The sequence below is a fragment of the Emys orbicularis genome, chromosome 14 (genome assembly GCF_028017835.1).
Source record: "Emys orbicularis isolate rEmyOrb1 chromosome 14, rEmyOrb1.hap1, whole genome shotgun sequence".
NCBI classification, from domain to species: domain Eukaryota; kingdom Metazoa; phylum Chordata; order Testudines; family Emydidae; genus Emys; species Emys orbicularis.
In genome coordinates, this window is record NC_088696.1 from 13054113 (window position 1) to 13078273 (window position 24161).

Below are 24161 nucleotides of genomic sequence, written 5' to 3' on the forward strand. Positions count from 1 at the left end.
GCAATTAATTTAATTCCTCATATACTGTATATAGATTTTTTGACATGCACAGAGGATTCTGCTATATCAATATTGGTATTAAATAACTGCAAAAAAATGTTGTCACTAGAATAATGGATGGAATTCGACTGTGCTGTTTATATTTATTGTCATGCTACTTGTCCAGAAAAGATTGATGCTACCATTCTAAAAATTCCTAGAAACAGCAAAATAAAATGGTCAGGAAATCCCAATGGCTTGAGTCTTATAATTCTCAAACTGAAATTTTAGCAGGTAGGAACATCTATGGTGACCCTGATTATACTATATGCTTATTATTTTAACATTAATCTGAATAAATAATAGATTGGATTATTGTGTGCATTTATATTGAACAAAGCATGATCAATTCAGCAATATTTATTCACATTTCCTCCTGAATCAAATAAAAGATTGAGTAGATTCAACCATTTCCCCGTGCATTCTAAATAATCTGAGATCATGCCATCCAACACCCTTTAAAAATAAGGAACTATCTTTTAAAGCTGGCAAAACAGATTAGGTGTGATTTTGGGGGAAGGGGGGGAAGAGAACAAATCTTCCTCTATTCTTGAAAAATATTCTAAGCTGTGCTGACATTTAAAAAAAATGCTTTTCCAGGTGTAACAATTCTGGTATATGTTAAACCAGGGGTCGGCAACGTTCGGCACGCGGCTCGCCAGGGTAAGCACCCTAGTGGGCCGGGCCAGTTTATTTACCTGCTGATGCGGCAGGTTCGGCCGATCGCGGCCCCCACTCGCCGCGGTTCGCCGTCCTAGTCCAATGTGGGCGGCGGGAAGCGGCGCGGGCCGAGGGATGTGCTGGCCGCGGCTTCCCGCCGCCCCCATTGGCCCGGGACGGCGAACCGCAGCCAGTGGAGGCCGCGATCGGCCGAACCTGCCGCGTCAGCAGGTAAATAAACTGGCCCGGCCCGCTAGGTTGCTTACCCTGGCAAGCCGCGTGCCGAACGTTGCCAATCCCTGTGTTAAACAATGTCAAAAAGGATATTCTTATATTTTAGAGATAAAGATACTACAATAAATTACAAGTCTCTCATATCTGACAAAGGACAAGATAGTTATTTCCAGTTTGAGGGGGACTGATTGTCTATCCTGCATACAGGGAGAGAAAGACCTCTGAATGAATGGGAATCTGTGCTGGATAAGGGAGCAGGTCAGGAACAGAAAGGGTGGAGGACACATCATTGCTGACACAGATGCTAGTGTTAAAACGAAAAGAAAAGTAAAGAAAAGATCATTTAGGTTTCATTTACTGTTCTGGGAGAGACAACCACAGACTTTGGAGGGGGAGACAGGGACAGTAGAAGCTAGGAGGAAGCTGGAGCAGAGTGGGAGGTCCCAGGGTTAGAGTGGGCCAGAACACCATAGGATTTGAGCCATTAAGTAAACCACACACCCACTCACTCCCTGACAGAATGAAAAACTCAGGCCAAGAGGATTACCAAATTACAAAATATCCAGTGGGAAAACAAACCAGATCTCCTAATTAGGTTCTTTTCACAGGGCCATTTCCCTCTATGTGGGAAATCTAGCTCACTCTCCAGGCTAGCAAAAGAACATAATCATTTGAAGCTTTGTCTTTATGTGAAGGGGCATTCGCCCCACACTAGCCACGCAGGGTTAATATAGGCAAGAGAGGCCAATTAGCCACAGGCTACCTCAGCGGCGCTAGGATGCAATGAAGCTTATGCTTAGAATGCACCTAACTGGGGATGAAGCTCATCAGGCAGAAAAAGGTGTAGCTTCTATAAAGCCTGGGAGCTGGCCACAGATGGGCTGCAGTGAGGAAGTCACACTCCCTGATACAAGTGGGGAGAGGAGGAGCCTGTAATAGGAGTGTAGGAAGCAGTCCAGGGAAGTAGCAGTAAGAGAGAATAGATCTGAACTGCTGGTTCGAGGGCCCTGGGTTGGAACCCAGCGTGGAGGATGGGACAAGCCACTGTGGGAGTGGCGCCATGTATATGGAGACTGCCTGAGACTGTGTAGCGAGAGACTCTGGCGAGACCCTGGAAGGGGAGGACGATTGTGACTTGGCTAGAGGATTACCCTGAAGGAGAAGTGCTGCAGCTCCCGACCAGTGAGAAAGGGGCCACAAAATGAGTGACTTGAGGCAAAGGGCTGGGCAACCACCAGATGGTGCATGGACAGCAGTGAGCTAATTCCCCAGGTGAGCCACAAGGAGGTGGCACTGAACAGTGAGTAGCAAGCATCTGATTACACTTTAGAAGACAGCAAAATTACCACACATGCAAGGAACACTGACATCAGTAAAGAAAAACTGGCACATTCCCTCACGTTTTTATCCAGAAGAAAGATACCAGCAATTGCATAACTCTAGGAAGAGAGGAAAACACTACTGATACCACAACTTGATATCTGACAACTTCCAAAGACCTATATATATAAAAAATAAACACACACACACACACACACACTTACATTCTTTTAATCACTGTTTTCCAAAAAAAGTTTTCAGGAATGTTAATTTAGTTATGTGGTTATCATGTCAAGGGAAAGACAACATGACAATAAATGACATGTCATATGCAAAAAACAAACAAACAGATAAATCACTTTTTCAGAAAAATAGATGTATTGCAATCACCTATGCAGGAATATTAAAATAAAATAAAAATGTTCCCAGGTTTTTAATATTATATATATAGTGAGACTACTAAGAAAACATTTTATAGCCCTCTGCATTTGATATACTGCAAAAAAAATTTGGGGGGGAGGGGAGCAAATACTGCAAATATACTTTTTTTTTTAATGACTTAGCTCTAAAAGAAGCGACTTTCTAGTTCAGATTACTTGGATACTCTTACTGTTTACCCTTCCTGCTTTTTTTCTAAAGTCAGAAGAGATTTCTCTCAGAACTTCAAATAAATAAGATATCCAGCTGCACAAACACTATACTTTCTGTTAGATTACTCTGGCTTCTTAAGGAATATTTGACTTTCTCAGAATGTAAATGATTAAAGGGAACCCATCATATGAAACTGATTGGGGAAATGTTTAAAGTGGTATGGCACCTCTACAAATATGGTATAAAGAGAAATAAAAAGACCACAGTATGGTAAAGCATCTCAGGTATCCAAGGAAGCCTAGGGGAAATATCAATGTCACTAAATAAAACACCTTCCATTTAGGAAATAGTCTTTAAATTATAATTCTATATAGAAAACTAAGCTGTATTTTTTTTTAAATATATGCTACCTAACATACAGTAAATGTGGCCAATGAGATTTCCTGCACATCTGTCCATTCATAAAGAGCATCTTGGAAAAAAGCAGTTAAACCATGTTGTACAATACTTAAATGTATACAGTTCTGTAGGCCATACCTCATTAACTGAAGCAGCATAAACATGGTTTATTATGCAACTCCACAGTGCTTTTTTAAAATGGGGTGCATGTTATTGGCCTTTGCAAGGCAAATACACAGATGGTGAGCTTTGTCCAAATACATGGCTCTTTGTGGATCAGCAGCTCAATATGCCAAAGGGCTCTGTGGCAGTCCAGATACCACCAGGTAGGCAACTTTCAAAATTACAGGACATAGGCCAAAAAGCAGATGCAAATATGGTTTTAAAGGCCAGAAAGATCAAATCTGTGGAGGCAAAGACTTTCTCATCTAAAACTCCAACTGCTTCATAGTCAAATGGCACAGTTGAGAAAGTGAATTCATGTATGGTGTCACTTCTTTCAGGGAATCAATAGAAGCTCTACATGATAACATTCACAGACAAAAAAATGCTCCCCAGATCTTGGACTCTAAACTAGATCAATTAAACTTTAATTTTAAAAACCAGAGGAAGTCAATGCACACTATGGAAGGACAATAATTTATTACAGTGCAGTTTAATTCAGGTTCCTTATGGTCTTCTTTCAGCTATTTCTGTGCAATCCCCATTATTAAGATATTATCATGTCTTCTACAATTTGGCATGTCAGACAATTGTAACTGGAAACCAAATATGCCATTTTACATGTTAACCTAAGATTTGTTTTTCATATTTCACGTCACTCAGAGCATAGTAATTTCAGTAGGTAAAAGTGTCTGGTTAAACTGAATTCCCTCATGTATTTTACTATTTCGCTGTTTTTAAAATGTGTATGTTATAATAGTTGTGACTTCCTCTGAAAGGCTAAAAATGAAATTAACATATAAAATAGTTATGAAACTTAACTTTTTAGAAAAGGTGCTGAGCAACTCATTATTGGCTATAATTCAAGTCTGATTCCTGTGAGTAGTTTTGATAATCTTTTCAGAATGTGTGTAATAGATCATTATAAATGCTGCATTATAATACTGCAATGTATTGACTATTATTCTGATTACAGAGATCTGTTCTATGAAAATATTATCTCTATTATTGTCTTGTTACTGAGAAGAAGAATGATCAAAAGCTTAAAGTGTTAGCCTGGAACTTGGAAGCCCTGGGTTCAATTCCCTGCTCCATCACAGACTTCCTGTATGACCTTGGGCAAGTCCCCTTCATTTCTCTGTGACTTGGCTCCCCATTTGTAACACAGGGATAACAATACTTCCCTGTCTCACGAGGGTGTTGTGAAAACAAGTACATTAAAGATTGTGAGGCAGAGGCACTCAGAAACTTGTAATGGGGGCCATGTCAGTAATATAGACATGGTTTAATACTATTTAAATTATAAAAGGGATTAGTAGAGACCATCTTTTACTTTGTACAGAGTCTAGGACAGTAGGCTGCTGATCCTGACTGTATGAAAGTATTGCATAGAGGACCCAAACTAATAATTAGAAATAATTATGACTGGGGTACACTGCAGCCAAGCTAATTTCTGTTTGAGCATTTACCAGACACCCACCCAGGGGAGCTAATGGAAAGATGCAGTTTTAAATATTCAGAGGAGACCTCCTTGAAATCCTGTTTCAGGAACAAGTACAGACTTCTTTCTGTGATCAAATCAGTGCTTTTTGGATATTTGTCCATATCACAAAAGTAACACAAATTAGCGTGATTGGCAGTATCTGACGGAGGCTCAAATCAAGAGAAGTGGGATGGTTGGGGTGCTAATAGTTTAGAGTGAGGTACTTTTGGAAGGTACCCGGAAGCATCCCAGCACTAGTTTAGATGTTGGCTGCCTCTTTCCTGTGCTAACAGCCACTCAGTTTCATAAGCACCAAATGAATTCATCCAAAAATAACTGAAGAAAAAAAATAACCTTCATAATAATCTCCAAAAAGAGCTTCTGAGCATTCAGGGTTCCCTGTCTATTTATACAGGATGACCTCATTGCTGAATTTTCATGATAAACTAGTGATAAACAAAATCTACTACTTATTTGCCTAGAAAGCACTGGAAGAACCAAGCATGTATATTTAATTTATTTCACAGGTTTGTACAATTCACATATGCCATAAATAAATCAAAAGGTTTGCAGTGCATGTTTTCCCTTGCATTGTAATTCCCACCTTTTTTCAGGCATTTCACATGCTCTGGCTAAGTGTCTCACTGCCTGCTGAGAAACCCTTGTTGATGAATCCTGATTTAACGTAAGCTACACAGAAGAAATATTTTATGATTTCCCTTTTCATGTAAGCAAAAACTGAGCTAAGTTGTTTCTAACTACAGCCTTGGCAGTGGTACACTGTGATAAAATAACAGAACTAATTTTAATAGAGCAGAACATATTTTGTACCAGTCAGAATGGTGGGGAGAGGAGAACGGGTGGGCAAAACTCCCCTGGACTTTAATGAGGTCAGAATTTCACCCAGTATTCCTTAGGTATTCTCTAAAGTAAGCGTAAAGAATATCGAGAATACTACTGTAACATTATCTACTTGCAAAGACAATATTGTAAAGAAATAGATGGCAATCCCTGTGTTTACGTAATACATTTGTCTGCCCACTTCTCTGCCCATTAAGGGTAGCTGAGGTGCCATGGCTCTTCAGGGGAAGAATGCAAAGTATCAGAGCTATGTGATTAGGCAAAAACTGTTTAATAACCGAGTGTCTGACCAGACAGACTCTGTCCTTGAACCATGGAGCAGATACAAAGAGATGCTACACAAGACTGGGCCGTCCTGCCCCTAACTATTGCTCAAGTAAGCTTTAACATATGAGAAAGTGTCATTTTGATAAGTGACGTTTCAGTAATAACCTAGTATTTGGCTGCTGCATTAAAGACTGTCTTATTCTTGTGTTCAGTGAGAATATTGATTCTACTATTTTTTAAGGGAAGGAGGGATGTGACTAGTTAACTTAAAATTATAAATTTTATTTCAGTGGACTGGATAGCAAGTAATCTTTGTAGGATGCCCCAAAACAGCAATAGTTTAAAATTTGGGCGAGATGGTCTGACTCTCCCAAGCTGGTTGGTTGGGAGACAACAGAATATTTCATATACAAATCTTTCAGTAAAACCCAGCAGTACCCCCTGTTCAGGCTTGACCTGGGAGTGACTAAGTCTCTTTATGTGTGCAGAGTATTAACCCATTTCTGGTCTGAAAGAGTTGGCTGTATGTGGGAGGCTGAGCACCAAGACAACCTTGGGATTGTTGGAGTCACCTGGCTTTAATTTGGTTTTAAGAGGTGACCTTTCATCAAAAGAATGACCATCCCTTCCCTTTGCTTTATTGACCATTACACTCCTGTAACCTTTTGTGTTTAGCACATTTTTGGTCTATGTACCAGATTCCCTTAGAACTGTGTCCTGTGGGTATACACACAGCACCTGCTATTTGCAGGAGCGGACACATCTTTGACTAACACAATACTTCCCATGTCTTACATTCTTTCAGGTTTTATCTTCTTCTGCAAAGATGTATGATATATGTGGATTTTCACCATGGACTAGAGAATAGAGTGGCAATGGCACATCCTAATGGGCAGATGAGCATATCGTAATTAGGGCGGTCGATTAATCACAGTTAACTCACGCGATTAACTAAAAAATTAAGCATGCATATTAAATATTATTTTAAAACTACCACTTCAAGTTTTATTTTTTCACAGGCTGTAGATCAGGGTTCGGCAACGTTTGGCATGTGGCTCGCAAGGGTAAGCACTCTGGCGGGCCGGGCCAGTTTATTTACCTGCTGACGCGGCAGGTTCGGCCGATCATGGCCCCCACTGGCCGCGGTTCGCCGTCCCTGGCCAATGGGGGCGGTGGGAAGCCGCGGCCAGCACATCCCTCGCCTGCGCCGCTTCTCACCGCCCCCATTGGCCCGGGACGGTGAACCGCGGCCAGTGGGGGCCGCGATCGGCCGAACCTGCCGTGTCAGCAGGTAAATAAACTGGCCCGGCCCACCAGCGTGCTTACCCTGGCGAGCCGCGTGCCAAACGTTGCCGACCCCTGCTGTAGATGTTTGAGACTACTGCACAGACCATGCCATCTTCTTCCTAACACACAAGTAGTATGTATAAATCATCCAATAAACAAATAAAAATCAGGCCAGCGAGTAACTCCTTTCCCATTAAAGTCAGCAGGAAATGCACTGGTGTTTAAACCCCAATTTTCAGTAAGTTTCTCTACTGTATATTTTAAAAATAAAAGTCAGATACACATAGCTTTTCTTTAACTTAAATTGTACTTTGGTTTATCAGTAGTGTCCAGAAATTTTAAACGGAGAGAGAAATCGTCTCTCTATGCTTGAGAGATGATCCACCACGGATCCCTGCCTCCTTCCTCACCCCAGTACTCTCAAATCAGTACACTCTGCAGCACTAGCCTTCTTTCCTTCCCCTCCACAGTTTGAACTCTACAGGTTCCATCTACCCTGTGTGCTGGGTAGCTATTACTATCATGCAGGCAGGTAAACAAATGCATTTGCATTTACTAAGGGTTACAACTAGACAAAAGTCATCCTGTGAGTGGAGATACAGCCACCACCACCCTGTCAGCTTGTGAGCTGGAATCTGCAGATCAACATTTAGTTCCTGTTTACTTTTTATATAATTATGAAAAAAAAATACAGACTCCTATGTGTTCTCTTCAAAAGGAACCACACACCCTGCAACTTTACATCAGTGCTAATCCCTCATACGTCCTCAGTCCAGCTTTACTCCCTTCCCCCTCTAACATCATGTTCTCAAACTAAGGACTCAGCAGGAAATAATGCTAAGGTCAGACTAAGGTGTAGTGTTCTTTTCAAAAGGAATTACCTACTGTTCTTCATACTCAAGACACCACAATGTGCTTTACAGTCATGAGCTATACAGCTACTAGTGGCCAAATACTAGCCTGACAAACACCCCCCTCATGCACTGACTTGTCTTGAGATTTTATATCCATATTTAAGGACAGACTTTGGGCCTAATTATTCAGTAATTCATGGCAGCCATCATGAAATTAACAACAGTCACACAGATCTTTGAACAATAAAATATATTTATTTTAAGAGGGAATGTTGACCAGAATATAAATATTATCCCAGATTCTTTAAAAGAAGCCACGGAAACATTAAAGCTTTTGGGGGTTTCTATCAACAGCATGTAGAAGTGGATCTTGGCTTGTCTTAGAACAAAACATGGCATCACTAAGGGTATGTCTACACTGCAATGTAACCCAGAGTTAGTGGAACTCGAGTTAGCAGACCGTGGGTTTGTTAACCTAGGGCCTGAGCATCTACACTCAATTGTTGAACCCTGGGTCCCAATCTGGGACTCCAGAGTCTACACTGCATTATGTGGGCCCGAGTCCTAACACCCATATCCCAGACTTCCTAGAGCCCTTCCAAATTTGGCTGCTCTAGGCCTTAGTTCAGGGGTCGGCAACGTTTGGCACGCGGCTCGCCAGGGTAAGCACCCTGGCGGGCCGGGCCAGTTTATTTACCTGCTGACGCGGCAGGTTCGGCCGATCGCGGCCCCCACTCATCCCTCGCCCGCGCCGCTTCCCGCCGCCCCCATTGGCCTGGGACGGCGAACCGCGGCCAGTGGGGGCCGCGATCAGCCGAACCTGCCGCGTCAGCAGGTAAATAAACTGGCCCGGCCCGCCAGGGTGCTTACCCTGGTGAGCCGCTTGCCAAACGTTGCCGACCCCTGCCCTTAGTTCATGGTGCAGTGTGGAAAAATTTAACTGTCCAAAGGACAAAATATCAGCCCATGGGATTGTGGAATACTTTTTGGCAGACCCTCATAGTACGAGTCCAGTGGGGCTGCATCTACATGCAAAGCAATAGGGCTTGAACCCTGAGTCCCAGCTTGATTCAGGCTTGGAACCTGATTTATGTGTAGACAGGAGGCGGGGCAGGCTTGAGCCTGAGTTCAAACCTTGGACTTACACTGCAGTGTAGGTATACCCTAAGGGTGCAGAACCCTCTCATCCCTAGAACGGCATTACAGTGTTGGCTTTAGAATTAAGTTCAAATCATTATCTGACATTTGAACCCAGGACCTTTTAGCTTGGGGCAAGAGTGCCAACTAAGCAACACAAATATAAATTTTAAATTCTTTGCACAAATTATCTAATAAACTAAACGCTTAGTATTTAAATGAAATCCTTGAAGTAGTATCAGACATGAAACCAAAACATTTGATGCCTCAGCTACACTTCTGATGTCCAGAAGATCTGAGATGTGGTTGTAACTAAAATGCACTCCTTATATTTCTCCATAGCACATAATTTAATAGCGAAATCCCCATTCTAAAATGTTAATATTTTCCAAGAAAAAACATAGGCTGTACATCTATCGACCTCTTAGAAATTTAAAAAATTTGAAACTATAAATCTCTGTATGGCAGGTTATTCAAGGGCAGAATTACCCTGCTATGGCTAGCTGAGGTTAAGACATTGACATCTTGTGCTTTTCTAGCTATAATTTATAACTGCAACAGACCAGTGTTTTATTCCCATCCATTAAAAAGGGAGTAGCACATCTGTTAAAACTCTACTACAATGGCTGGCTTTGCATTGCAACAGGAAACGTAACCCAATCGTCTCAGAACTTCTACAAATTCTATTCCTTTTTTCATGTAAAAGGATTTGAAAATGTAGTTCACTGAAACATCTGTTAAGCTCTTGAAACCCTAACACATGATATTCTTTCTTCTCTATTACCTGCCAACAAAAATATTTGGTTCTATGTAAGACTATAGCAAGAGTGTGATAATAGCACTCTCCTTCTATTTTTATATGCCACTGTACACTGACAAGATCATATGTGGTGACACTAGTTAATATATTCTGTATCAAAGTTTAAATATTATGATAAATTTATTGAATTTTAATTGTACAAGTGTCTAGCAAGAAGTCAGAAGGGGTTTTGAATGACAGATTTACATTAATTAAAAACACGAGAGACTATTTAGCCATGTCATTTTAAAAAGTCAACTTAATAACCTTGTGTATATGTTTATTTTATAACTTATTTTTTAAAAACATAGATCGAACCGGCTGGGCACATACCTAGTCTATGCAACCATGCATTTCCTACCACTGTTACCTTCAGAATCCCTCCTCCAATTTGTTTCCTCCCTCCTTCCATTTGTTCGTAACATCCACTTGTTGCAGTTTGTCTTTTTAAGTAGACTGTAAGCTCTCCAAGGCAAGGCCTACTTTTTACTATATGATTGTATAATGTCAAGTAAAATAGGGACCTGATCCTGATTATGGCTTCTGCTTGCTACCGTAACAGAAGCAGTAAATAAACAAAACAGGACAGAGCTGCTGCTGATATTACTATCTGCCACAAAAAAAAGTAGTATGTACATCCGTTTTAACTAATTTCAATACGTTTTGATTTAGGAAAAGTAAGCAGGGGGGGAGAATCCAAGTTCAATTTTCACCAGTCTAAATAGTATAAACATCTGTTGGAATCACCATGTTAACAAGTTTCAGCGGCAGAACACCTGCAAACTTCCTGTGAATCACTATGACCAGCACTGATACACTGTATCACACATTACTCCACTGTAGGCAGCCATAAAAGAGGCTTGGATGGGGTGGAGTTGCGTTACTTTCAGTATGATAATCCATTTACAGCAATAATTAAAACGGTATATGTGCAAAAGCCTAAGATTTCAAAGAGAGATTAAGTTTAAGAAAGTTACTTAAGAGTATCCAGTAGTATAGTTAGATATCTGTAACACTATTCCTTAAAACAGGCACTTAAAATAGCCTGACTCCATGAAGAGTGCCCTAATTACTGTAACTAAAGTCACTACAGTCACAGCAAGTAACAGCAAATAAAAAAAGGTTTATATTAGAACACTTCTCTTCAATGCTTCAGGGAATCAGCTAAAACTAGAGGCCGATAGGCAATGTTTCCTTGTACTAAATTCTGTCATGCAGAGTATTCTCATTGCCACATGCAAAAGGCCGCATGACCTCTCCCAAGAATGGAGATATACAGTATGCGGCAACATTCATCTCTGAAGGAAACATACACTCTCACATTCAGATTGGAGCAACACCACCTTTATGAACTTAACCACTAAAAAAAGGCATTTTTTAAAATACACAAGATAGACCTTTGCCCTCTATTTGGAATCAAAATGAAACATTTGACCAGCTGGTAAGCTGGTATATTTTATAAGAAGTGTAATTTAAATAGACAATTTAAAAATGCCATTAAGACATTATCACAAAAAATAAATGTGACAAAAATGAAAATGAAAAGCTCTCAGTAATTAGCAGTAACCAGTTTAGCAAATTATTGTGGATACACTAGAAGTGAAAATTTAAAGACTAGCTTTCCAAAAAGTTGGGCCTTTGAGTCCTACCATATGTTACCCACCATTCTCAGTGCTTCTCTACTAAACCTTGTTTTCTGAGATAAAATGAAAAGCTTGATTATTTTTAACTATTTCTATTGTAATAGCACCAAATGGCCCCTGTCAGGATCAGGACCTCACTGTGCTAACCACTTTAGGTGTTACACATATGCAACAAACTATGAACATATGGTCTGTGCCCATAGTAACTGCAGCCTCAAACTCAGACAAATCCAGTACCCAGCCCAAAACACCAGTCTAGGCTCTGGGGACATCTGCGATAGGAATGGGGAGAAGACTCCTGTATCCAAATCATAGAGTGAAAATGGAGCTGCTCCAAAAAGCCTACTCCAGCTTAGTGACAGGAGGAGTAAGCTGTGAGGTCCTAATACAAACTCTCATTGTGGGTAAGGAGTAGAGCACCTAGGGGCAACATTTCATTTCTACAACAAAAAATCCCTGTCCCTGGCTGAGCTAGGAATACAGCATAGCTGGGCTGCACACTATGAAAGGGATGCACATTTTCTGTGGGTCCCCAGGTTCTGATCCCAACCTTGGCAGTGTTAGCACCCATGAGGTTTAGGGCAGGATTTGACACTATGAGCTGTAATAATGAGATTTGCCCTCATCCAGGACCATCACAATAGCACCTGTACTGCCTCAATTGAGTAAAAGAAACACACACAAAGAACTGACTGAAGCAATACGGCTTGGTTTAGGGATGGTTGTCTAGTCAATGCTGATCTCTCACTCTCTTTTACAAACCAGCCATAAACACAGATACCATCATATGAGCCTATCATCAAAAGAGGTAATACAATGATAAAATAACCACCAAAATGACCTAATTAGCATTTTAAAATTTAAAATAGAAAAGGATAAGTTTATCTGAGCCACACAAACAAAACACAAATACAAAGCACTCATCAAAGAAGATGCACCAAAGTAAATAAAACTATGTTATATTTATAATAGGTCCCAGGAGCTGCATCTTTTTTTTACTGTAAACTGATACCGCTACCTGACACAACAACCATAGTGTAGTAACGCTTGAGGATAAGGAGGACATTTACCCTATCTAAGCAGATGCTCCAGGGGCTCGATTTTGTACAACAAGCTCACGTGTACATGCATAATTTTGATATACTGACTACTGCATGTGTGGCTGAAGGATTCTAACACCTGCCTCAACAGCTGATAGTGTCCATGCACCAACCCCACTGGAACACGTGTGTTTTGCACATACAAATTCTGCAACCTACACACAGAACTGTAAGACTATTCAGATTGCCTGTGTAACTGTTAGCATGGCAAACTGTATGCTCAACTCTGTTCTCCCACATGAAGGCTGGGTTCGGGCATCACTCAGAACCTGGCCCTACTGTTGGAGATACCTCTGGAATTTTGGCCTCCAGGCCACTTATAGAGAAAATGCTTTTATACACTTTGGGCCTGATTCTCCACTTACTTGCACCTATGTAAATTAGGATGAATTCCATTTAAGACAATGGAACTACACCACTGTAAAACTGGACTAAGTGAACATGCAATCAGGACCCTTTCTTGTACATAATTACACAGATTCAGTATGTGACTCAGCCATTAATCTGACAAGCTATTGGGGACAATGTTATTGATGGAGCTACTCAGGGATGATACCCGACTCCTGTCCTCTACTTCCCTGCTTCTTTTCAAATTAAAATAATTGATTTTCTCTGTTTCACTGGCTCAGAGAGACAATGAGTTATGCAACCTCACAACCACTGGCATCCATCACTGTGTCCATTGTGAGAGCGCCCGAGATGGGGCTGAACAACTACCAAGATAGGCTCGACTCAGTATGAGTATAGATACCTTCTTTCCACATCCCAGATGCTTGGTCTCAAACAGGATGGAGCCATTTTTTTTCCTTTGGGAATATCATTCCCTCTCAGTGAGTAAGTGATGCGACATAGTCAATAAGGTTCAAAAGCAGGCAATTCTCAGCAAAGCCCATTTGACGGCACTGCAATCTCTTAATAAAGAAGAATGTTAGTGGTAGGCACGAAAGGCCTAGTTAACCTTCTTTGCGTAATGGACCCAATCCAATGTTCACTAGAGTCAATGGCAAGACTCCCATAGACCTCAGTGGGCATTGGAAAGGGCCCATTGTAGGGAATCAAACAGTAGGTAGACCCATTTTTAATGCATTATTTATAATCCTTTCAAGCCATGAAGTTCTCTTAGCTAACTCATCATTCTATGGGGGGCTTCTGAAATATTGTAATTATTAATCCATTTGTAATACAGTTTGTCTGAAAATATGTACAAAGGCTGCAGAAACTGTTCTCTAAAATGATACATCGGTGACTTTTGGGGGCGGGAGGAACCTGAGATTACTATATTGACTATCTAGCTCCTCAAATGGCAAACCCCTGGACACACCTCATGCATTGGGTACTTACAACTTTATCTCTCAACAAATTTCTTCAGATGAATCCAAGGGGCTTCTATCCATTGAGTGGTATGTTTTAAATTCAGGCAAGTTTGGGGGTTATCCTAACACAAAAAGAAGTGTCTGAAAACGTCTTAACAGTCAGTGTATTTTCCATGCTCAGATCAGGGCCGGTTCCAGGCACCAGCGAAGGAAGCAGGTGCTTGGGGCGGCAAATGGAAAGGGGTGGCATGTCTGGGTCTTCGGCGGCAGGTCCCTCAGTCCCTCTCAGAGCGAAGGACCCGCCGCCGAATTGCCGTGGAAGAATGAAGCGGCGCGGTAGAGCTGCCGCCGAAGTGCTGCCGATCGCGGCTTTATCTTTTTTTTTTTTCCTGCTTCGCCGCTTGGGGCGGCAAAAAAGCTGGAGCCGACCCTGGCTCAGATAGTTAAAAAATGGCTTCTACCTGTTGATAAACTGTATAGTAAATTTCTTGACCACACTTCCGTTCATTATGAAATACACTGAAGAGACCAAATAACCAATGTCTGACAGGTTTATTAATATGGTACAGGAAAAAGATGCTATATGATATACGTCTACAAAGAGCAGTCCCATGCAGTGACATTACATTCACCTTATGCAAGTGTGCTCCCCAAGTTACACATTTCAGCTGGTATTATCTATATGATTTTACAAGTTACACATTTCTTTACACGAACTGAAAACCAACCCATTGGTATATTCCAGTTCCCTAACTAGTTGTTCTGTTTCTTCCTTATCTTTGTTTTGGATACTAGAATTCCAGGTACTGATCCGTTAGCTTGTACTAAGACATAGAATGAATATATCTTGATTTTGACAGGTTTCCTATCTGCTTGTGCCAATGCTTACTTCAGCAAGTGCAAGGTGTTATGGGTTAGGGTTATATTTAGTATAAGTGAACAGGATTATGCTATAGGCTAGTTTAGGCTAAATCACTGTTATAATCTTTTTATAAACATAATAGTGTAATTTGTATACAAGCCAGGATATATAAGTCAACGTACCAAACAACCACTAGCACACACACACACTCCCCCACACCTCCTCACACACTCCTGGTTTAAAAAAAAAAAAAAAAAAACACCAAGGAAACCACTGCCTTTGGATTAAGAATAAGGATAAGGAAGATGATATTCACCAGGAAGCTATAAGCCTCTGAAAAAGAAGGGTTTACACTGAAAGTGCTTTCCCTCAGCCATCAATGATGTCATTAGCAAGGTTCTCTAATCACAGCACCTCCATATTCATCTATTTACATACCAAATGTACCTGAGCATGCACTTAATTGAAAATTCAAAACAACTTTTTAAATTCTTTAAATGTGTGTTGAAGCACATCACTAACCCCACAGCATTCCACCCCTAATATGTGCAGCTACCCATTAACAGGGCAACGGAAATCAGGCATTCCAACATTGTCAATCTAAAGTAATACATAGAAAGTTCATCTGAAATGGTTTTAGGACCCTTTACTACAGCTCACAGATTTGACAGCGTGATCACCATTAAAACCGTGCTTGCATGTATAAGAGGCAAAAGGTTAAAGCAAATATGTACATCTGGATTTTTATAACTCCACTCCCATGATTTAAAAACTGAAGATGTGTAAAATGCTGCAAGGCATTCACTTACCATGGATTTGGTGAAAGGCCGAGCCAAGGTAAACAGCAGGGTATACACCCACCAGTTGCGATGAATGGATGAGTAGATCATATTTCCAGGATGCACTGCATTAGAAGTCACCCCGTGGGGAGAAAGGTGGCGGTTTAGCTCATTGGAGAACAATATATTGCAAAGTTTGGAACGGTTGTAGGCCACCATAGCCCAGAACTCTTTCTTAGATGGAGAAAGCAGGCTGAAGTCAAGCTTTCCTGAGGAATCTTTAATTTCTGAAAATCTAAAAAACAGTACACGTGCTTTAGACATTCTGGGCCAAATTCTGCTCTCATTTAAAACCGTATAACTTCTTGGAAGTCACAAAGATTGTGCTGTTGCAAATGACAGCAGAATTTGGACTGCAACCAACACACAATTTGCTTAGCAGTTTCTTAAAATCTAATAGAAATTGCTTGTGGTCCTCAAAAATAACTTCATGTTATATGGGAGTAAAAGTATTAAATAAATTCACATCAGAAGCAAAAGATAACCCGTTAAATCCATGCTAACAGAAAGGTTATTTAAAAGCCATAGTTTCTGTATACTATATGAACTACATTCTTTTGCAACAGGAACAAAATCAGCATTTTAGTTTTGTTTTTGAAGACTCACATGATTAACATACATTTAAATCATTTAGAATAAAAGATTTCTGCTTTTCAAAGCAGAGTACTACAGTATTCATTCTTAATCATTTTTTCCTAGATTATTTTAATCTAATGCTCAAGTACTGCATATTTTAGTTTAAGTGTCCAAGTAACTACAGATGACTCTTGCTGCTTCTTAGACTCTTTTTAGATTAAAAATTGATGATTATAAAGTGGTTATAGCCTTGGTAACTTGCCATCAATAGTCTTATATGTTTAAAAGATAAATGTAAACAAAGCCAAAATGAGTTCTGGCAGACTATAATGTTTTTAAGTATACCCATGACATGACTGAACACAAATCAAAGTAACTAGTTGATGTTTTTTAATTGGGTCTGACAGAGTCATTAAACACCAGCTGTTTGTTTCTTTCTTTCTTTTTTAATAATAACAAAGTAGTGAATGTACTAAAGACACTTGCATGAAAAAAAGTTATTTTCTAGATAGTTCTCTATCCATCCTTACATTTTTGGTTTATTAAATTACCAGTTTGCATTAGTGCTGAGAAATAAATATCACTGATAGTTGCAAAACTATGTTCCACACAAGAGTGCTACTTTAAGGGGAGGGGGGAAAGGAGGAGGGAGGTTTAGCAAACTCACTTCAATATGTAGTGCTTTCAGAATCAGCTGGGGAAATGAGGGACAAACAGAATTGTGGTGTACATTATAAAAAAATATTTTAAAATGCCTTTCCTGATTTTGCATTATATACTCCAAATTAAGCAATTGACTGGTTTGTTTGTGTTTGTTGGGGTTTCTTAAACTTATGTTAGGGCAAAAACAGTAAAATACATAGATAAAAAGCCTACAAGCTTCCAAAGTCAATAGGAGCTGACAATGCCTTGTCCCTTTCAGAATCAGTCCCTCATTTGATCTCAGGTAATAAAATGCCTCTTTCATAATTTTCACATTTATTTAGGGCACAACTCTGAAATCAACGGGACTAATCCAGGAGTAAATTATTACTCAACATGAATAAGGGTGGCAGACTTTGCTAATCAAGCCCTTAGTACAGGGGTCGGCAACGTTTGGCACACGGCTCGCCAGGGTAAGCACCCTGGCGGGCCGGGCAAGCACCCTGGCGGGCCGGGCCAGTTTTATTTACCTGCTGACGCGGCAGGTTCGGCCGATCGCGGCCCCCACTGGCCGCGGTTCGCCATCCCGGGCCAATGGGGGCGGCGAGAAGCCGCGGCCAGCACATCGCTCGCCCGCGCCGCTTCCCGCCGCCCCCATTGGCCTGGGACGGCGAACCGCGGCCAGTGGGGGCCGCGATCGGCCGAACCTGCCGCGTCAGCAGGTAAATAAAACTGGCCTGGCCCGCCAGGGTGCTTACCCTGGCGAGCCGTGTGCCAAACGTTGCTGACCCCTGCCTTAGTAGCTGTCTAAAACAGCTAAGTATACTATACAAATACAGTGTTTTGTGTCTATCATCAACACAATAGGAATGTAGTGACACATTTTCAGCCCAATCCTGTGAGTCAGTCTTACGTCGGCAGCGCCATTCACTTTGTTGGACAATCAAATTAACTATACAGAAATAAAGATAGGAGGAAAGTCAATTTACTTATTATTCTTATTTTCATATGATGTACTTAAACTACTTATAAAATGACTTTTAACTCAATTCATTTGCACTGAATCCAAATAAGTAAATAAAATTGAGCAAAGGACCAGAGAGGCAAATAAATGTTTTGCCTCAGAGCAGTCTAGCATAATAATTTCTGCAAACATAGGACTTTATTTTCCCCCTAACAGGGAGTCTTGATTCCAACAAAAAGATTCAGCCAAGGTTTATGGAAGTAATTAGATACCAACACTTCTGTTTTACAATACGGTTTAAGGCTCAGAGTTCTCAAGTAAGTTGGAAAGCACTACTAGTATTAAGACCTGCTCTCTAAACTAGGTCTCTGCATCAGCTTATTGTCACCGAACAGCTAGAAAAAACAGCCATTTAACAATTATTTTAAATGTTTAAATATGATCTAAGACACAAGAAATGAACCCCTAAAACAGAAAAGCAATAGGTTGGATTAGTAATTATATTCTGACATGCACAGTGACTTATTTTTTGTTAGGTTTCCATAAAACTTGGCTCATCTCATTCAGTTAGCAATGAGCACTTTAAAATAATCTTATTTTTCAAAACAAAGATAAATCTGTGTAAAGATATGAGCTCTAGTTCCACACAGCACTTAAGGGGGAAAAAAACCAAAGATGTCATTTAAAATACTATTTGAGATACAAGCTTACAAAGGGAAACAAGCAGCTGACAATTCAACATAATCTGCCATTAAATAACAGCTCATTTATACATATCCCATTGTGCCCTCCACATCTGGCAAGTGATTGGAGTTGGCAGATTTATTTCTAGAGCTATCTTGCCTGCCCCACAGTAGCCTCCCTCACTCCTAACAGGACTCTGCAACTTGCTTTCACAAACCTGGTGTGATTTGCAAAGATAAGGATGTCCAGATTTTGTTACCACCTAATTACTAGATGTTTCATGTCTTTTAACACCAGGGAGGATTATTACTGGCATTTTCTATTGCTTCCTTTCATTTCAGCCGTCATAAATTTAAAATGGTAAAAGTAAATCTATCTTCAGTGTGTCATTTATACCATAAGCCCCTCTGTTTGGAAGTGATAAAGATTTCAGTCTGACCCTTGGCTGGTCTCTCTCTACCGGGTCTCCAGGGTTACATTCTATGGAAACATGATTAAAAAAATAAGCTTCATTCTGGGTCTCTTAAAACAGTGCAGAAATAAATAAATAAAAGTAGTTGCACATTTTTCCTCTTGCTTTGCTAAATCTCTTGCACACCATGCAAAAAAGTGAAATAGAAATCAACAATAATGTTTTAAAGCAGGCCATGATGGGCCTAATAATCCTGCAATCCCTGCACATTCTGAACTAAATCTGAAGCCAGCATGTGCTTTGGATGCAGAAAGAATTCAGAATTGGGCCCTGAGGCCCAGATTTTTAAAGGTATTTAGGCATTGCTGCACTAAAATATCATTGACAGTAGATGGGATTTAGACTCCTTATTGCCTAAATCACTTTTGAAAGAGGGATTTAGGCGTCTAAATCAGTTTTCTGTTGCAATGTTAAGTGCAGCAATGCCTAACTACCTTTAAAATCTGGGCCATAATCTACTTCAGGTAGTAATTGTTTTGTCTTTTTAAAAACTTCCTTCTCTTCAGTTATTAAAAACATTCTAAAATCATTGCAAACATGTTTGAAATTTCATATTGTGCTTTTTGCCAAATTGTACTCCTAAAGGTAATCGGAGAGAAGTGCCGTCTGATATCTTAATTGAAAATTTAACCAAAAGAGGCACAGCGAGATTTCTAATATAGACTAACTAACAAACTTCCCTTCCTACAATTATACAGCTAATGTCTGCATTGAATTCCCTAATTTCTCATTATAAAACAATTGGATTTCATCTAGCAGTCTTTAATTGCATTGTTTCTCCTGCTAGAATAACTGCACATTCTTCTTGATAAGATGTTGAAGTTGTTGAATGACAAATCAATAAAGGTCATGCCATTCAGATTTAATCAATTATTATTCCATCTCCTAGCAAAATCAATGAGTGGCCTGAAGTGCAGTGAAAAATCTGCATTCATACAAAGAGTGACCAAGACCGACCTATGCAGTATTATGAAACTTGTATGCACATAGAATCTCAGGGACAGATCCTGTATATGAGTAAATCCTACTGACTTCAAAAATGATTGCTCAAGCAAGAGTAAGCACTGTAGGATTGGTATTTTTATTTTAAAGTTTGGTATTTCCAGTGTGGTGGTTTCATCCCAAGGACTGCAGAAAGGGACAGTCAGAGCTAAATCAAGAACATATTGTGATTTTAACCAACCTGTGTGATTCTGATGAAACCATCACAACTCTTGCTGGAGATGAGCGGCGTAGAATGTCTTCAAGAAGTTGGACAAGGTAAAAATGCCCCAGGTGATTCACCTGGAAGGTGGCCTCTAGGTCATCTTCTGTCAAGGACCATGGAGCAGCAAAAACAGCAGCATTGCAGATCAGCATGTGGAGTGGCCTGAATAATCAACAAGATACGCTGACATTAAAAAATTAAATCAAATCAAGTAAATAAAAAAGTACAAAGAATTAGATGTAATTAAATGTATTGTGATTGTGATTTATGCCACCTTCTTATCATTTCAGAACTTCCACTGGAAAAACAAACAAACAAAACAAAGGTAACTGAACAACTGGAGCTCAAATACTTTGCATCTCCAGGTCCACCACCAACACAAAGGGTTTGGAATGGTCAGAAAAATAGTGGACACTGGATGGATGGCTGACATGCATAGATATATTAGACAGATCCTCCAGATATTCTACTCCAGATGTCATTAAACCTCCAAAGCAGGGAACAGGCTCAAATTTGACAGGCTGCATCTGCAAAACATAATTCCTCTAACCACAGGAATTTTACCCCATATTCTTGGTCTTAATGTGCCCAAGGAGTAAAGATTACACAAACTGAGCAGTCTCCATGCAAGTCACCTTCATGCACAGACATTATGGACATTTAAGAACTGCAGACCTGACACCTTTTAAAACCCAACTTTTTATCTGTCAGCCATATCACGTATTTAACTCCCAAATAGGCAAAGTCACACTAAAAAGCTCTATTGTTTACAAACAGCTAACCAACCCAAAAATGTATAATTTAAAATAGAACAAAGTGCAAGTATAGGGAAACAGAAGAATGGATCGTTTGTCTTCTGTTTCAAGTACCCACTGCCTGCTGATGGGATGGCTGTGGGCCATGCTTCCTTATGTACCATGAGAGGACAAGTGCACAAGCCAATGATCACCACTTTTCTAGATGGTTCCAAGTCTGCAGTAGCAGGGCACATGCGTCCCAGTATTGGGGTTCTACATAGACAATCCTATGAGAAATGTCAAAAATTAAGACTTGGATTTCCAAAGAAGCCTAAGGTAATTAGGCACTAAGCACCTTTTAAGCACTGTTGAAAATCCCACCTTCAATAACAGCCTAATTATCTAAAAGACTTTGGGGTAAATTAAAAAAGGGGTGACAGACATCAGTTTAATATGACAATACTGAGAATGTTATCATCAATGAGATTAGACAGACAGACAGACAGATAAAAATCTTTAGTTAAAAATAAATTTAAACTAGAAACCCAGAAACAGTTCACTATGTCACAGTTCTGAAATAGTAATGTAATGATGTCTGATCAGTAGTCAACAGTCCCATATTTTTATCTTTAGGTTCATTCTTGCAGAAGCATCACAGAAATCTTTAGAGGAAAATATTGAAACACGTAGAAGCTTTATGAAGTAAATTTTCTAATGGGCAGGGCTTCTGCTTTCTTTTGCTCCCACATTTTACACTTGCAAAATAAATTCTGGATATTCAAAGTATGCGAAAGGGAAGCTGCATTTTTGAAAATGTGGCTCTATGTTTCTGTTCAAGCATCCTGGGTCAAAGTCTGCCTGTGTTTCACCTGTGCAATCCCACTCCACACAGTAGGAATGGATGGAAGGGACAAAGGATGACCAACCCAGAGTACCTACACAGAAACATAAGACCATATTTTCAAAAGGGCAACCTTCCTTTTGTAGGCACAATTTGCCCCATACCTGAATTGCAACTGCACAACACTCATATGAAATGCCAGTATTCATTTCTGCCCTCAGTTTATTTTGCACAAAAAAATGAGGGTGCATGTTGTGCTTGCCAAAAGGAATACAAAGTCACAAACCTTCAGAGAATGCATCTCATGAAGTATTAGATGACTCAGTATCACCTCAGAAAGTTTATGTGAAGCTTCTGTAAGAATGCATTTGCAGATAAGATATATACATGTCTTTTTAGACAGGAGTATAATACTGATTTAGAACTGTGCTGCAGTATGTAAACAGTGGAAACCATGGTATGGCACCAGTGTGTGTCTCCTATTGGCCTCATCTTGAAATATGTAGATCTATATTACAGGTCAAATGCTGCCCTCAGATGTGCGCACACATCCTGACTAAGTGAAAGACAGGAAAGCAGGTCACAAAAGAGATGTGCAAAAAATCCATTGAAATGTACAAATAAAAACTAAACAGGAAACACTGAGCACTTAAATATTAAAAATTATTGATCTTCATGCAGTTCTTTCATAATTGTAAGTTTGATTTACATAAGGCACTTTTAACCATTTGGAATTACGAATAGACAGTGAATCAAATCCTGTCATTTGCCACTAACTGCAAGTTGGCTGACATGACACAGTGGAGGTCCATCAGTGTCAGGATGAAGGGGCCCCCTCCCCAGGGTGTAGAGCACCCACAAAACTGCTCAGGAGCACCACTACTCCAACTCATAGGCTGTAGTTATATCCATGCTTATTGCGCTTCCCTTATAAAGGCTACTGTCCCTTCCAGCTATGTCACCATGGATTCACTGGCCACACCCATGTCTCTCCCCTGACAGGCACCCCAAACTTCTATTTAATGCCTGTTAAACATCTCCATATATACACTGCCTTTCTAGTATGCACCTGCTGGGGACAAGGGGCAGGGGTTAGCCTAGTGTACATTTATCACAGATACACCATTAACCAACTTTCATTAATTTTTGCAGATCTTCAGCATATAAAAATCAAGGGACAGTGCTTAATTTAGTTTCTGCTTACACTGTGAATATGCATTATCTCACTTTTTCATATTTATCTGATGATTTAATTTATGAATTAGTGTCCTAGATACAAGACATCTTTTTCCCTCAAAAATAAAAAGCTAGTTTGTGAGGTATATTAATATAAATTTTGTAGTTGGTACTTGGCAATGACTTTATGACAAGACACTGCATTGTGAATTCTCAATACACCAATGACAATAAAAAGAATATCCCTCATTGTTACTTTCAGTTGGCCTTTAAATTTATAAGGCAAATGAAGACCGCATAAAACGACACAATCTGATGTAAGAGAACACAATAAGACAGAATGAGCCCACATATGAACCTGGACTATATTCTACCTAACCACATTTTAATATCCTTCATTAATGCTAATTATACAATAACTACCAGAGGCAAAATATGTACCCTGTACCTAAACCTGTCAGCTCAATTAATTAAAAACAGGATTCCAGAATATAAAACTATAAAATACTGTGAATTTTTAATTGTAAAGGCATTTAATTGAGTTTTATAAAAAGAGAGAATTACTCCTGCCTCTTTTTAATGAGGTTTTTATTTTTGAAATAACATCTTTTACTAAAAGTTTTTTTTAAAACTAAAAGTAATTAAGATTCAAGAGAGTCCCTAAAATTATGAATCTCTACAGTATTCTATCACAAGAATTAGTTTTATCTGTACAAAAATATACAAATAATAAAAATAGAAACACTTTAATCAAATCCCCTAGCTAAACGGTTAGTAGCAAAAATTTTTATTTTTAGTTAATTTTAGTGTTTGTAAATGATGCAAGACTTACAGTCCTGGAAAATGAAGTCCTCTTTACCCAGACGGCAGCATCAGCAGAGATGGCTACAGAGCCTCATTTCAGTTCTGGAAGGACCACCTTTTGGACTGAGAGGATAGTTCAGGATCCACGTCCATTAAGTCCCTGGTCTCTCTAGTGAGGCTGCTAACAAGGGGCCAATAAGTGTCAAGT

At 39.8% G+C, this 24161-nt stretch overlaps 1 protein-coding gene across 1 annotated transcript in view; it reads right to left on the reverse strand.

The window, feature by feature from the left end:
• WWOX (WW domain containing oxidoreductase) overlaps nucleotides 1-24161 on the reverse strand; it is a 684395-nt gene that overhangs the window by 466682 nt on the left and 193552 nt on the right. Inside the window, exons 7-8 of the mRNA XM_065416514.1 lie at nucleotides 20372-20557; nucleotides 15821-16085 (exon numbers count right to left, since the gene is read on the reverse strand). Coding sequence (XP_065272586.1) covers nucleotides 15821-16085; nucleotides 20372-20557 — 451 coding nt within the window. The remainder of the gene's footprint in view (nucleotides 1-15820; nucleotides 16086-20371; nucleotides 20558-24161) is intronic.